Source organism: Carassius gibelio, chromosome A9 (genome assembly GCF_023724105.1).
Source record: "Carassius gibelio isolate Cgi1373 ecotype wild population from Czech Republic chromosome A9, carGib1.2-hapl.c, whole genome shotgun sequence".
Lineage (NCBI taxonomy): Eukaryota > Metazoa > Chordata > Actinopteri > Cypriniformes > Cyprinidae > Carassius > Carassius gibelio.
The window spans coordinates 8,633,819-8,649,766 of NC_068379.1; the positions used below are offsets into that span (position 1 = coordinate 8,633,819).

Genomic DNA, 15,948 nt, shown 5'->3' on the forward strand with positions numbered 1-15,948 from the left:
TGTGCAACAAGATTTGGAAAAAAAACATTTTTGACCACATTTACACCTGTTTTTAGCATAGACCAATTATGAACGGGTCATCCGGGACTGAAGCTTATGCTCTGACTTATTTCAGTTCAGTTAATTGTATATCATGATCAAACACATCTCAAACACATGCTCCTTAAACGACTGACATCGAGTCCTCTGCACAATCTGAGTTTGCTGCAGCCTGAATTGAACTCCTGGCATTATTGACACACTGTTTTCCTAATTAATGCTGTACAGTTGCTCTGACACGATCTGTATTGTAAGAAAGCGCTATATAAGTAAAGGTGACTTGACATGACATTCTCACCCAGGAACACACACACACGCCACAACAACACTCGTCTATATTCCCACAATGCAGACTGCCTGTGCGTGTCTCTCATTACTACACAGTCTAATGTTGTGCAATGCTGTGTTTCAGACCCGGCAGAACAGCTCGTCCCCCACCAGTCTGTGTTTTGGGGACTCTCTTATTTCTTCTCGACAACTGTCGGTCAAGAGTGTTCAGGTGAGACTTTGCATAAGTGTGCTTGCATTATATTATTAACAAGAGACTCATTAGTAATCATTGAAGAACAATCAATCAATCATCACGTTAACTATTGTTTTACTAGTATTCTTTAGAGCAAAAATTGTTGGTTACTTGGAGCAGAAATATTTAAATATGACATTTTGTGGTTGTCAAAAATGTACTTATTTCTAATTTTAATATTTAGAAGAAATATATCTGGGATAATGTCAAAACATTAAAATGTACATATTAAAGAGATTCGGAAAGTAGCACAAATGATTAATGCATGGTGAAAGGTTTGTATTGGTTGTAATTTTTACATTACAAAAAAAGATAAAGTGAAATGTTTTGATAACGGATGAAGCCCTGTAACTTCAAATGAGTGTATTTGAAGATCATCAATCATGAATAAGTGTTGAGTTGTGTCTGTTCGTGTAGACCGACCTGACGGTGGTAAAACTGGCCGCAATAGAGAGCAATAAAAACCTGGACCTGGAGAAGAAGGAGGGCAGGATAGACGATCTGCTGCGGGTGAGAATTCATTTGAATTCATAGAAACGATTATGTAATCAGACCATTCGTGATGTTGTTAAATATATATATCTTTTATGTAAAATCTTTGAATCTTTTGAGTGAATAGAGTGCATTTTGATAATGTACAGAGTTTTGACAGAATCAGATTTGATGTGAAAAATCACTTGCATCTTGCAAATTTCCGACTTGGTGTAACCAAGTTCTAACAATGAAATTGTTTGTATTTTTCATAATATATATTAAAAAAATCTTCCTCTTTTCTGCAGGCAAACTGTGATCTTAGGAGACAAATTGATGAGCAGCAAAAGCTTCTAGAAAAGTACAAAGAACGTTTAAACAAGTGCATCACGATGAGCAAAAAACTTCTGATTGAGAAGGTGAAGCATCCTTGGGATATTTCAGAAATCAGCGTTTTAGGTTTTGGCTGTAAAAAGCCCACTGCTTACAGTATGTGTAAAGCAGCGGTTCTCAACTTCAGTCCTCGCGCCCCACTGCTCTGCACATTTTGTATGTTTCTCTTATTGCTTCAGACGTTTGTTCTATTCGAACGTAAGTGCCCTGCAAAATGGACGTCACAGGATATTCAGCCATGATTCCAGTTTGAAGCGAACGTATAGGTTCCATTCAAAGTGCACTGAAGTGTGCGAGACGTGAATTTAAAGGGGGGGTGAAATGCTATTTCATGCATACTGAGTTTTTTTACACTGTTAAAGAGTTGGATTCCCATGCTAAACATGGACAAAGTTTCAAAAATTAAGTTGTACGTTTGAAGGAGTATTTCTGTTCCAAAAATACTCCTTCCGGTTTGTCACAAGTTTCGGAAAGTTTTTTTCGAGTATGGCTCTGTGTGACGTTAGATGGAGCGGAATTTCCTTATCTGGGTCCTAAGGCACTTCTGCCGGAAGAGCACACGCTCCCGTATAGCAGAGCACGCTAAGCACAGACAATCACTGATCAGAGCGAGAGCGTCGCGAAATGTCACAAAAGAAGTGTGTTTTTGGTTGCCAGGGCAAGACAACCCTGCACAGATTACCAAAAGAGAAACAGCATTAAGGGACCAGTGGATGGAGTTTATTTTTACAGAGCATCAACGGAGTTGTGCAAGTGTTTGTGTTTGTTCCCTGCATTTTGAAGATGCTTGTTTTACAAAAAGGCCCAGTTTGACGATGGATTTGCGTATCGTTTATTTCTTAAGGATGATGCAATCCCAACGAAAAAGGGTCACGATCGTGTGTTGGAACTGCAGGCGGTGAGTAAAACTGCTTCAAATATCTCTGCCTCCTTGTTAGTGCGTCCCCTCCCATGCCGGAGACCCGGGTTCGAGCCCCACTCGGAGCGAGTCGTTGATGCTGCTGCTCTCGTTCAGTTTCAGCCTCGGGATCTGATTCTGGATCATAAATAAACGGCTGAATCTGACTTTTAGCCATGCTTTGTTTTGGTTGGTTTTGTCCTCATGGTAAAGTCACAGCTTCCAAACGCTTTCAACGCAAAAGCTTACTGGCACTCGTGATTCTTTAGCTCCGCCCACACGTCACGCCTCCAGCAGGTCGTGTTTTTCCGGGAAAAATCGGTACAGACTGTCTTTCTCTTATGAATATAACAAAAATAACGACTTTTTGGAGTTGTGAAGGATGCAGTACTACTCTATAGGTACTCAAGATTAACAGGATATTGAGTGAAAACGAGCATTTCACCCCCCCCTTTAAACTGTATTGATTTACAGAGGTATATGATGTCACAGTTGTCCGTGTGTGCAGATGGACGTTGTGCAACTAAAATCAGTGAATGAATGATCCGAAGTGAGGTAAACTTCAACAGATTTCCCCTGCACAGGGAGTAGGGAGCAATGAACATTGGGAACACAGTTAATGCATGGAGCTCACTTCTAACGAGCTGATTATCTGAATCAGGTGTGTTAACAAAGAGGGGACACACAATATATGCAGAGCAGTGGGGCGTGAGGACTGTATTTGAGAACCGCTGGTGTAAAGGTCACGCTTTACAAGTTTCAACACTGTACAATGAATAAGAAGCGATTGAGATGTTTCTGAAGCTGTGTGTGTTTGTCCAGAGCACACAGGAGAAGCAGGCGTGTCGGGAGAAGAGCATGCAGGATCGACTGCGTTTGGGTCATTTCACCTCTGTGAGACGCGGAGCCTCGTTTACGGAGCAGTGGACCGACGGCTACGCCTTCCAGAACCTCGTCAAGTAAGACGCTCGCTGAAGCCCAAAGTAGATTTGCACATGCAGTCCTCTGTTAACACTATTTGCACATTACGATAACTTGACTTGTAAAATATGTTGGACTAAAGTCTTTCCTCAGATTTTCACCCATCTGTAGTAGGTCTTTTGTAGTGCATTACAGATTGACTGTTTTTATGCAGACAGCAGGAATGGATCATTCAACAACGGGAAGAAATCGAGAGACAAAGGAAACTGTTAGCTAAGAGAAAGCCACCATCCGCCAGCAGCTCACAGTCTCCCAGCACCAACTCTGAGCCCAAACCACGCAAGACCAAAGCTGTGAACGGCGCTGAGAGCGACCCTTTCCTCAAACCCAGCCTCCCTCAGCTGTGAGTGCTGCTCAACACATTTCCTGATGCCATAGATTTACTATCAATCTCTAATATCTAATGCAACTTAAGGATCTTAAAAACCCTTTGCTCTAAGACTTTTGTTTAAAAGTTTGAATAAAGTATTGTAGACCAGTATGAATTTTGTATGGATTCATTAATATAAAATAAAATAGACAACACGGTAGGACATGATTTATTATGAACCAAAAGTTAATTTTAATGATGTTTCTTTCCACTATGTGGAAAACTAACTTTTTGTCTGTTATGATACACTGATACACAAGTCTGTAAGTGAGCATTGTGGAGAAATTGCATCAGCTCCTTCAGAATCATGCGTTTGATTCCCTCTCAGTCAGTCAGATCGTCTTAGCCCAGTACATGCATGGAGGTTTTTTTATGAAGGTAAAACGGTAGCAAAACTCGAAAGCTTGTTTGATCTGATTGTGAGAACTTGTCATATTAACATTCAAAATTTGTACGTTTAGATTTTTACTTCCAGCTCTCAAATCTGGGATTTTACTCAAATCTCTCAATTTGAACACACAATGATCAAAACACCCATGTTCTGAATTGGAAGTTGCAGATTAATAGTTACAAATGTGTAGAATGACACTCATGTAAAGAAAATAACACACAAATGTTTGACATATTTACATTTGCACTTCAGTTTCGCTGCCCAACGTCAAGTCGGCAAGTTCAAATCTTTGCGCTCTGACTTTTGATTATTGTCTGTGTAAAAATGTAATCTTACAAATATTAGTATGACAAGTTCTCATATTCAGATCAACAAGCTCTCGAGTTCAGCTACTGATAAACCTCCATGTTTCTAAGCCTGTTCCTCTGATGCTCCTGCAGGCTAACTTTAGCGGAGTACCATGAGCAGGAGGAGATCTTCAAACTGAGACTCGGACATCTCAAAAAGGTCAGTGGCTCCTGTATGATTTCAGATGTAAAAACTATTGAAAATGGGAAAGCGATGTCTGTCTTTTGTTTCCGCAGAAGTACTCCAAAGAGCAGCATAATCTTTTGTAACATTATGAATGTCTTTACTGTTACTTTTGATCAATTTAATGTGCCTTTGCTTAAAAAGAAAAGGTAGTGATCATCAGCTTTACCCACAATTTTCTGTCCACCTTATCTCCTCCAGCAGCAGAAATGGCAGAACATGCCACCATATGAAATATAAAATAAAATAAGTGTATGTTTGTGTGTTTGTAGGAGGAGGCAGAGATTCAGGCAGAGCTGGAGAGGTTGGAAAGGGTGCGAAATCTTCACATCCGGGAGCTGAAAAGAATAAATAATGAAGACAGTTCACAGTATGTACCCACACGATCTCTGATCTGTCACTATCCTCTGATCTCGCTTTCTTTTTCCCTGTTATATTGTGTCTTTCGTACTGGACACACATGAGTTAACTGACTCTAAAATGACCATATTCTCCACATTTGTAGCATTTTTTTTTTTTTTTTTATCTTTTGTTTTAATCTTTCACAGATTCAAGGACCACCCCACCCTGAATGAGCGCTACCTGCTGTTACATCTGCTGGGACGAGGGGGCTTCAGTGAGGTCTACAAGGTACCCTTACCCCTCATTTATAACCGAGGCTGAGATATGCTGACCTCTGAGAAAGAAACTGGTCATTTGGTTCATTATTCTGCTCTTCAGGCGTTCGACTTAATCGAGCAACGCTACACTGCTGTGAAGATTCATCAGCTCAACAAAAACTGGAGAGAGGAGAAGAAAGAAAATTACCACAAGTATGTTTCTCCTCTTTGATGCTATTCAATGTTTGATCACCAACACTATATTGAAAATGTATGTTTAATGGCAATGCAGTTGATTAATGAAGAAGTCTTTTGATTTCAATATGCTATAACAGTGTGGCAAACAGCTTTCTACAGATGCTGCTAAGGGAGCTGTATTTAACCAGGAAAAAAAACTGTTTAAGCCATTTCTCTCTCTCTTATTTTTATATGTGTGTGCTTGATGTGTAGCATCGGATTGCTGGCTCATATTGCAGTGTGGGGATATTGTTATGTAAGGCTGTATTTCCATGCCAATTGGTATTCAGCACAGTACTTGAAATGTCTGGAAATTCAAAGTCTGGAGTCCAGTGTCCGTCTGGGTCTCACCTCTCTGTGCCTCTCTTCTCTGCAGACACGCCTGTCGGGAATACCGAATACATAAACAGCTGGATCATCCCAGAATAGTGAAACTGTACGATTACTTTTCACTGGACACAGACACGTGAGTTGGCTCCAGCCCTGCAGACTTCACCGCCCGATCAGATCGATCAGTCATATCCGTGAGATGGGCACGAGTGACGGGGGGGGGTTTGTGTTTCCTGCAGGTTTTGCACGGTTTTGGAGTACTGTGAAGGAAATGATCTGGATTTCTACTTGAAACAGCACAAGCTGATGTCTGAGAAAGAAGCTCGCTCTATCGTCATGCAGATTGTTAATGCTTTACGATACCTGAACGAGATCAAGCCACCCATAATACACTATGACCTCAAACCCGGTGAACACACACTCTTGTTTTTTTTTTTACTTTTTTTTATTGTAATATATCGCATATATTTTATTGTAATATATTTTATTGTATTATATGTATGATTTGCTGCTCAAGAAACAGCTCTGATTATTATCAATGTTGGAAAAAGTTGTGCCGCTTCATATTTTTTAATATTATTTCTATAGAAAGTTTTAAAGAACAGCATAAATTTAAATTTTTGTCGATGTAAATATCTTCACTGTCACTTTTGAACAATTTAATACAGGTGAATAAAAGTATTAATTTATTTAAAAAATATATTTTGAATGGTTGGTTGTATATGCTTTATTTTTTTATTCATACATGAAATATATATTGAAGAGAATGCTGTATAGGGATTATATGTGTGCTTGCGTATTAATTTTTTGTCTGTGTGGTTGTGTGCAGGGAATATTTTACTGGTAGATGGAAATGCATGTGGAGAGATAAAGATCACAGATTTCGGACTGTCTAAAATCATGGATGATGACAACTATGGAGTAGATGGGATGGACCTGACCTCACAAGGGGCAGGCACTTACTGGTAACACACTCACAGATACACTCACATTTTGACCTGTGCCTTTGAAAGCATGAAACTCAGTGGTGTCTTGTTTCGGCTGTAAGGTACTTACCCCCGGAGTGTTTTGTGGTGGGTAAAGAGCCTCCAAAGATCTCCAATAAGGTGGACGTCTGGTCTGTCGGTGTCATATTTTTCCAGTGCCTCTATGGAAAAAAGGTGAGAAGCAATTATCTGAATAACTGGGAAGATTATCAGTAGGATCTACAGTGCAAAATGGAAATGGCTGTCATTTTACTGATTTCTAGTACACCTTTTCGATTGCATAAAACGCTTAGACTAGTCTTAAAAAGTTAGTCATATATATATATATATATATATATATATATATATATATATATATATATATTTATATATTTATTATTATTATTATTATTATTATTATTATTATTATTATTATATATATTATTTTTATTTTATTTTTATTTTTTTCTTAGAAAATGGTTGTGACTTTAAAATCAGTTATGAAAAGTGTCTCATTTGAATCCAAGAAGTCTGATTGTCTCTTGGCTAACCAATAGTTGCAGTCTGAACAGTAGTGTCTTGATGTTTGAACTAGAGCTAGTTCTGTTTTACTATGCAAACTTGATATGTTTCTCTAGCCATTTGGCCATAACCAGTCACAGCAGGACATCCTGCAGGAGAACACCATCCTGAAAGCCACAGAGGTTCAGTTCCCTTCCAAACCTGTTGCCAGCAATGAGGCCAAGGTCAGTTCAGGTTTTCTTTTGAAAAATAATCAGTGTAATTTTTTTAATGAAATTTATACAAATAAATTAGTTGTTCATATTGCACGATTTTTGCAGTGTGGCATGCTCTACTTTGTCTAAAACAGTAGTCATTGAAGGAACAAGTGCTGTCACGGTACCAAACTGTCAGTATTCGGTACCGATACCAGTGAAAATCCACTGCTCTCGGTACAAATTTCGGTACCAAAGCAAAACACAAAAATCTACTAATTAAAAACTACACACTTTTTATCACTAAAAATAAAACCATTCCATTCTTTATACGTATTTACAATTGTGTAATTTTTTGTACAAGTAATATAATTAAGAAAAACAGTAAACAAGTTTCACCCAAATTTAATTGGTCTTTTAATTAATTAAATTTAAACATTTTGTTTTTTGGTAAATAAAGGGGATTCGCTATTAAAATTAAAAATGTAAGACATATTGTGTGATTTATTTCTTTAAAAAATAAAGTTTGATATTTTTTCAACAGTAGTAGCATTATCAGATACATTCTATTAAATAATAGTAATATTTCTAGCACAATACCTTTATGTAAAATTTTGACGGGCTACTTTTATTTTGACACTGGTTTTACTCAAATGAAACGGTAAAATGCTTGTGAAGTGACTCAGTTCTGGTTATGTTGTTTATGTATTTATGTCCTCACTGAGACGGTCATGCGCTTCAGTCTCTGTAGTAAACAAACCATTCATTCACACAGAGACGCGCAGAACATGCAGGATTCAGACTTCAAACAACTTTACAGATACTGGTCCATACAGAGATTTGATTTGATTCATTTATGCTAACTTTGACAAATTCTGTGACTGTCCATATTAAAATGTAAGTTTCATTTTCATGACTGGATTTTGAGATTCACGGAAATCATAGAGCTGTATGCGTCAAGATACGGGTTGAGCGGGTACTCGGTACCACCAGTACTTACAGAAACCTGATACCATGACATTTTCATTTTTTTAGTACTGAGTTGGTACCAAAGTACCGGGTCTTTTGACAACACTACAAGGAACAAACAGTTGTTGAATGGGTGAATTAAAATAAGAACCATGTTCATTGCTTGTCTTGTTTTAAGTCATTTTAAGTAATCTTGCTGAGGCGCTGGTTGAGAACCATAGATCTAGAACTATTTTAAACAGTTTTTGCAAATTCTTTATAAAATGATGTGTGCAGTTGGTGTAAGCATTAATTTACAGACTACATTGACTTGTTCGGTGTTGTGTCAAAGCTGTGTCGGCGGAGTCAGTGCGGTATTGGTAATAAAAACACCAAAAAAAAAGAGAAAAACTAAAGCCTGGCTAAACTACTATACATTTACTATAGAAATACCATAGCTAATTTTCTGAAATAAATGTCTTAATAGATTATGACATCACAAAATATCAGGACATTAATTTGAATGGTTTGTTTTCCCCCACGGCATAAACTGTTATGACGTTTCTGTGGGCGTTCCCACCAATGCCGAACAAGTCAATAGAATATTTGTACTTTAATAGTTTATTGCACTGTAGAACTATTTCAAATGACCTGGGAAACAAGCATTGATTCCCAACTCCAGTCCAGTCATCATCAGCTCATTAGGAGAGATCTCCAGGAACTGAACTGAAAGGGTTCACTGCTCCCTGTTCCCTGAGCACATTCACTTTCAGAACAACCCCCACTGTCAACACACACAGACAAAACACCAGCATTTAGACAAGTTAAAGAAGTTTAGTGTGTGTGTGTCTGTGTGTGTACTAACTTCAATGCTCTAATTTTGTCTCTAGTGTCTTTGGACAGCTCTTTGGTCTTGGCCTTGTAGTAGTGTATACATATAAAGTGAGGAAAATAACTATTTGAACACCCTGCTATTTTGCAAGTTATCCCACTTGGAAATCATGGAGGGGTCTGAAATGGTCATCGTAGGTGCATGTCCACTGTGAGAGACATAATCTAAAAAAAAAATCCAGAAGTCACAATGTATGTTTTTTTTTTAAAACTATTTATTTGTATGATACAGCTGCAAATAAGTATTTGAACACCTGAGAAAATCAAGTCACCCTGTCCCATGTGCAGAAACCCCCCCCTAAGCATGATGCTACCACCCCCATGCTTCTCAGTAGGGATGGTACTCATCATTCTTCTTCCTCCAAACACGTTCAGTGGAATTAAGACCAAAAAGTTCTATTTTGGTCTCCTCTGACCACATTACTTTCTCCCATGACTCCTCTGGATCATCCAAATGGTCATTGGCAAACTTAAGACGGGCCTGGACATGTGCTGGTATAAGCAGGGGAACCTTGCGTGCCATGCATGATTTCAAACCATGACGTCTTAGTGTATTACCAGCAGTAACCTTGGAAACGGTGGTCCCAGCTCTTTTCAGGTCATTGACCAGCTCCTCCCGTGTACTTCTGGGCTGATTTCTCACCTTTCTTAGGATCATTGAGACCCCACGAGGTGAGATCTTGCATGGAGCCCCAGTCCGAGGGAAATTGACAGTAATGTCGAGCTTCTTCCATTTTCTAATGATTTCTCCAACAGTGGACCTTTTTTCACCAAGCTGCTTGGCAATTTCCCCGTAGCCCTTTCCAGCCTTGTCAAGGTGTACAATTTTGTCTCTAGTGTCTTTGGATAGCTCTTTGGTCTTGGCCATGTTAGTATTTGGATACTTACTGATTGTATGGGGTGGACAGGTGTCTTTATGCAGCTAATGACCTTAAACAGGTGCAGCTAATTTAGGGTAATAAATAAGGCAGACTAACAGGTCTTTGAGGGTCAGAATTCTAGCTGATAGACTGGTGTTCAAATACTTATTTGCAGCTGTATCATACAAATAGTTAAAAATCATACATTGTGATTTCTGGATTTTCTTTTTTAGATTATGTCTCTCACAGTGGACATGCACCTATGATGACAATTTCAGACCCCTCCATGATTTTCAAGTGGGAGAACTTGGAAAATATCAGGGTGTTCAAATACTTATTTTTATTATACTTATTACAAATACTTATTACAAACTTTTGAACGGCATTGTGGTTGTCATACACACACGTGCATTTAAATCAAGAAGTTAATATTTAGTATTATCATCAACGTTAATAAAGCTAATATTTAAAGTGCTATGTGCATTTAAATGTGATGTTTATATTAGATGTGAATTTTATCTGATAAAGTGTCATAGACCCATAAATGTAAACCTAAAACAGATGAAAATTATTAAAGCCATGCCAGTCTATATAGATTATATATATAATGATTTTCAAACTAAGATATCATTTATTAGATATTTTCAGTTTGTTTTATAGAAATGTAAAATTCTGCTGTTGAAAAAGAAATAAATGTATATATACATTATAACTCCAGCTGTGCTAGTGCATTTAATAATTAACCAGACAAACTCTCTATCAGTATACAGTTTAAATTCACCCACAGTGTCAACATTTCCTAAAAATTATTCGAATTTGAGAAATAATCAGTTTTCTTCTCCCCATTATGCAGAGAAAACAGCACAGTGCTCTTCTGCTCATTGCATCATACAATCATTCAGTAAGACTGCTGTCCGTTTCTTTACCGATGCATCATTTGGTTAAAGATCGATCAGACAGAACAGTGTGGTTCAACTCTAGTGAGTTTGTTAGTCTACATAACCTTAAACTCGGTAAAAGAATGTCATAAGAAATTGCAGAACACTGGGTGGCATATCAGTCCAAAATTACTATAATTATTTAAATTATAATTTCTTTACATTTAGCATATTTTCTTATTTAGTGCATAGGCATTTTTGTGTTAGTAATAAAGGGAGTGTCACTGTTTGCTGCAGGCTTTCATCCGCCGGTGTCTGGCCTACAGGAAGGAGGACCGGTTCGATGTGCATCAGCTGGGCAGAGACTCGTACCTGCTGCCTCCCATCAGACGGCCCAGTTCCTCAGGAGCCCTGGCTCCTAACTCCAGCTCATACTGACCACAGACACACAGCCCGGCTGGACAGCGGAAGGAAGTTTGTCTTGAATTCATGTGCTTTTGCAGCAATGAGATTTGGGTTTACTGAAAAAAGTGAGAAAAAAGAAAATAAAGCATGAAAATTTAGACACACCTGGAGAATGTCACAAAGTCATTAAATAAAAACAATGCCTTCTGGAGACTCAATAGGGCACAGCTACTGTTAAGTACTTTGAAAAGTGACTGTTTTCACTCGGTTATTCACATGGTTGCCTCCCAGTTCAGAAAACAGAGAGACCTGGCGAGCCTCTATTAAATTCCCACGGCCTCTGCTGGGTTTCCGTAAATTTAAGGATTTCTTTCTTTCCGAGTTACTGTAACTGGCCTGCAAAGGTTTCATTCTTCACTCTGTAGTAATGTTATGTGGTACAGACAACAGTGTTAGCTTTCTTGTTTTGTTCAGCTAGCTACGAGAATGTAATCCTAGCATACAGAGCGTCTGCTGGCACACTAGGCCCAGGCGGCGTACTAATGTTAAATGCACAAAAGAACCAAATCTAGAGGAATGGCAATGTACAGAATCCTATGCAGGACAAAATAAAGTATCCCCTCTGGAGAGTTCATGTATATTTGTTGTACAGGATCTTAATTTCAGATATTAACTTTCGGCAGATTCGTTCTGTACAGAGGTTTAACATTTTGCCCGATTTCTTGTAAATTTGGTTTCCTGGTGTGTTTTTTCTTTATTATTATTATTTTGCTGCTTTGATGTTGCTCTTTTTCAAACCGCTGTATAATGTACTTTAAGTATAAATTGTACAGACCTGTTAAAAGAATGATTGCAAATAAATGCCAGGAAGCTGCATTAAGTGTGTTGATGTGAAGTGCTGTTGTGTTGCGCCACCCACTGGCCTTCCAGAGTAATGCTCTGTGCATGTGTCAAAGCACAGTTTATCAAATGCAAAATACAGTTTGCAGCAATACATGCAAGCATTGCCATGATTTATTCTGTGAAATTTTAGTTTGTAAATTGCTGTGGGGTAAGAGGAGCCACTATTTACACCTTGTAAATGCCATCAATTTTAAAATATGTCTCATTAGTATATTTATGGAAAGCTATTTTTGTGAAGACAACGTGTTTTAGCAGCAAATGAATAGCCACAGAATTTCTGTTACACAAACCAATTTTAATTAAGGTATGTAAAATATTTCTGTATTAATAGGCCTATATAGGACTAAGATAACAACGTCTATTCATATCTTACATATCAGTTCTTTTATTTCCACCGCACTGAACACATTTTCAGATTATATCAGATCAATATTGTGTTAATGGGGTAAAGTGTTGATAAATGGCACTGAATGCACTGTATGCCACGATTAGCAGCTAGATGTGCAGCTGTCACAGCAGAACAAGCGGCTGACATCTATTCTTTCAGTCTCATGCAGTGTTTCTGTTCCAGCTCTTTTAACTGTATGTAGCCTATACTTGATGGACATTTGGCTTTTTAATCACTCCGCAGCAAAAGAGCCCATTACAGACTCACACAATACTTCTGAAGCCGAGAAACAGTCCAAGCATCACACAGAGCCAGTAACAACTGCTTGAGGAAATGAAATGAGCTCCTATTTCAATAATAATCTTATTTTACATAACTGATTAGGCCAGGATAATGATGCACTAATCATTATGAATGACTGCTGAATGAACAATCATTGAAGTATGGTTAACACGGTATGATTTAGTAAGGTGCCCGTGTGCAGAGGTTCATGTATTAACTTTGCACTGATTACACTGCGTTCTAGAAAGTGATTTAGTAAGGAACAAATAGAGGAGAGAACAACAGTGAAGCACACTGGCAGCACTCCAGCACTGTCTAGTCAATGGCATCACTGTTTCAGCTGCAGGTACACACTTGATCATCTGCAGATCACAGCGCTTGATGGCTTGGCTGTGTTTGAAATCAAATACTAGCTCACAGCTTGCTGCATACTGTGCAGTACACGCTTTTTTTCTTTTTTAGCAGTATGTGCCATTATTACACTACAAACATTTGTCACATGACCTCACAATATCATCTGCAATTCAGGCAGTGGCTTTTAGTTATCACAGACTTGATTCACACGGCTGTTATTATTCTGTGCCAAGGCATGAGCAAGTATTGTTTATATAATACACAAATCATTGGCATAGATGTATAGTGCACATAGATTGATTTAACTTCAAGTCAACTCAAAGTAGGCTAGAGTCAAGGCAAGACATCACTCAGGTGAGGGTAAAACCATACTTTTCGCCAGGTGATTATTCACAGTACATTTTGTATCACACGTTTTCTAAAACATTGTGTATTTATGCATTATGTAATTAAATGGGCACTAGTTTGCATAGGTCTACATACATAAAAAGACATTTGACAAAGCCAGATTCAAAATGTATTATTTTTATTTTTTTTAAATCACAATGGTGATGTTTTGTATATATCGTATATATCAATAAGTCAATAATTTTTTTTACATTTTTGGATATTTTCTTTGCACTAGTCTGAAAAACATATTATGGAAGCAAATATCTTAGAATTGGAGGTAAAAAAGGTTTTGGATGTAATGTTTTTCCTTTAAGGTTTTATCTGAAGAATAAAAGTCAATAGCCTACCTAAATAGGACCCTCTTGTTTATTGTAATATAAACTGTAAATATGTTCACTTATGATTTTTCACTTATATAATAAGTTACCATATGAAAACGTTTAAACTAGTGGTTTATACATTTGAAAGTAAATGTTTATAAACTAAAAAGTGGGCTAATTTAGTTCCAAGAAGTATTAATTTAAAGTTAAATAATGTAGTCCCACGGTATCTGTACATTTGAAAAACACCAAAAACTCAACCTGGATAACGCTACTAACACAAATTCAGTTTTAGCTGGACACTGCTTTTTACCTTTACATTACCTTTACATTTCAAATATATTAATCAAACTGGATGTAATTCATGTAACATTGTATTTATACTCAAGGTACTTCAATGAATATCATGGTACTTTTGTTATTGTAAAAAAAAAAAAAAAAAAAAAAAAATCATTAAATGTAAAGAGGTTTCACAGCAATCTATTTTGGTTTAGATGGTAGTTTTACGTAGTGGCAAAAATGTGTGTGTGTGTGTGCAAGTTGTCTTGGGGTGTTAGGGCAAAGCAGACAGCTGGTCTTTTCAGTCTACCGGAATTGATGTTGATAGTGTTGAAGTTATTCAGCCAAGTGATGATATCTCAGATCATTATTTAGTTTTGTGCAAACTTCATATAGCCAAAATTGTAAACTCTACTTCTTGATACAAGTATGGAAGAACCATCACTTCTACCACAAAAGACTGCTTTTTAAGTTATCTTCCTGATGTATCCAAATTCCTTAGCATATCCAAAACCTCATAACAACTTCATGATGTAACAGAAACTATGGACTCTCTCTTTTCTAGCACTTTAAATACAGTTGCTCCTTTATGCTTAAGGAAGCTTAAGGAAAACAGTTTGACTCCATGGTATAATGAGCATACTCTTACCCTAAAGAGAGCAGCCCGAAAAATGGAGCACAGCTGGAGGAAAATAAAACTAGAGGTATTTTATATTACTTGGCAGGAAAGTAACCTATCCTACAGAAAAGCATTAAAAACTGGTAGATCCAATTTATTTTCTTCTCTTTTAGAAGAAAACAAACATAACCCCAGGTATTTATTCAATACAGTGGCTAAATTAACGAAAAATAAAGCCTCAACAAGTGTTGACATTTCCCAACACCACAGCAGTAATGACTTTATGAACTACTTTACTTCTAAAATCGATACTATTAGAGATAAAATTGTAACCATTCAGCCGTCAGCTACAGTATCACATCAGACAGTGCACTATAGACCCCCTGAGGAACAGTTCCACTCATTCTCTACTATAGGAGAGGAAAAATTGTATAAACTTGTTAAATCATCTAAACCAACAACATGTATGTTAGACCCTCTACTATCTAAGCTAGATCTTCTGACTATCATTAATTCCTCATTGTCATTAGGATATGTACCCAAAACCTTCAAACTGGCTGTTATTAAGCCTCTCATCAAAAATCCACAACTTGAGCTCAAAGAACTAGTTAATTATAGACCAATCTCGAATTTCCCTTTTCAGTCCAAGATACTAGAAAAGGTGGTATCCTCACAATTATATTCCTTCTTAGAGAAAAAATGGTATATGTGAGGATTTCCAGTCAGGATTTAGACCGTATCATAGTACTGAGACTGCTCTCCTTAGAGTAACAAATGATCTGCTCTTATCATCTGATCGTGGTTGTATCTCTCTATTAGTTTTATTGGATCTTAGTGCTGCGTTTGACACAATTGACCACTACATTCTTTTGCATAGACTTGAACACTTTGTTGGCATTAATGGAAGAGCACTGGCATGGTTTAAATCGTACTTATATGGCCGCCATCAATTCGTAGCAGTGAATGAAGATGTATCATATCGATCAC

The 15,948-nt window shown here is 37.5% G+C and overlaps 1 protein-coding gene across 3 annotated transcripts in view; it reads left to right on the forward strand.

The window, feature by feature from the left end:
- Positions 1-12,302, forward strand: part of tlk1a (tousled-like kinase 1a) — a 34,811-nt gene extending 22,509 nt beyond the window's left edge. For all 3 annotated transcript variants that reach the window (XM_052606925.1, XM_052606926.1, XM_052606927.1), the window contains 15 exons: positions 452-538; positions 980-1,072; positions 1,342-1,452; positions 3,147-3,283; positions 3,460-3,648; positions 4,507-4,573; positions 4,870-4,967; positions 5,146-5,227; positions 5,318-5,409; positions 5,810-5,899; positions 6,003-6,172; positions 6,593-6,728; positions 6,812-6,923; positions 7,367-7,474; positions 11,319-12,302. In XM_052606925.1, the coding sequence (XP_052462885.1) occupies positions 452-538; positions 980-1,072; positions 1,342-1,452; positions 3,147-3,283; positions 3,460-3,648; positions 4,507-4,573; positions 4,870-4,967; positions 5,146-5,227; positions 5,318-5,409; positions 5,810-5,899; positions 6,003-6,172; positions 6,593-6,728; positions 6,812-6,923; positions 7,367-7,474; positions 11,319-11,459 (1,713 nt within the window). In that variant the 3' untranslated portion in view covers positions 11,460-12,302. The remainder of the gene's footprint in view (positions 1-451; positions 539-979; positions 1,073-1,341; positions 1,453-3,146; positions 3,284-3,459; positions 3,649-4,506; positions 4,574-4,869; positions 4,968-5,145; positions 5,228-5,317; positions 5,410-5,809; positions 5,900-6,002; positions 6,173-6,592; positions 6,729-6,811; positions 6,924-7,366; positions 7,475-11,318) is intronic.
- The last annotated feature ends 3,646 nt before the right edge of the window (positions 12,303-15,948 follow it).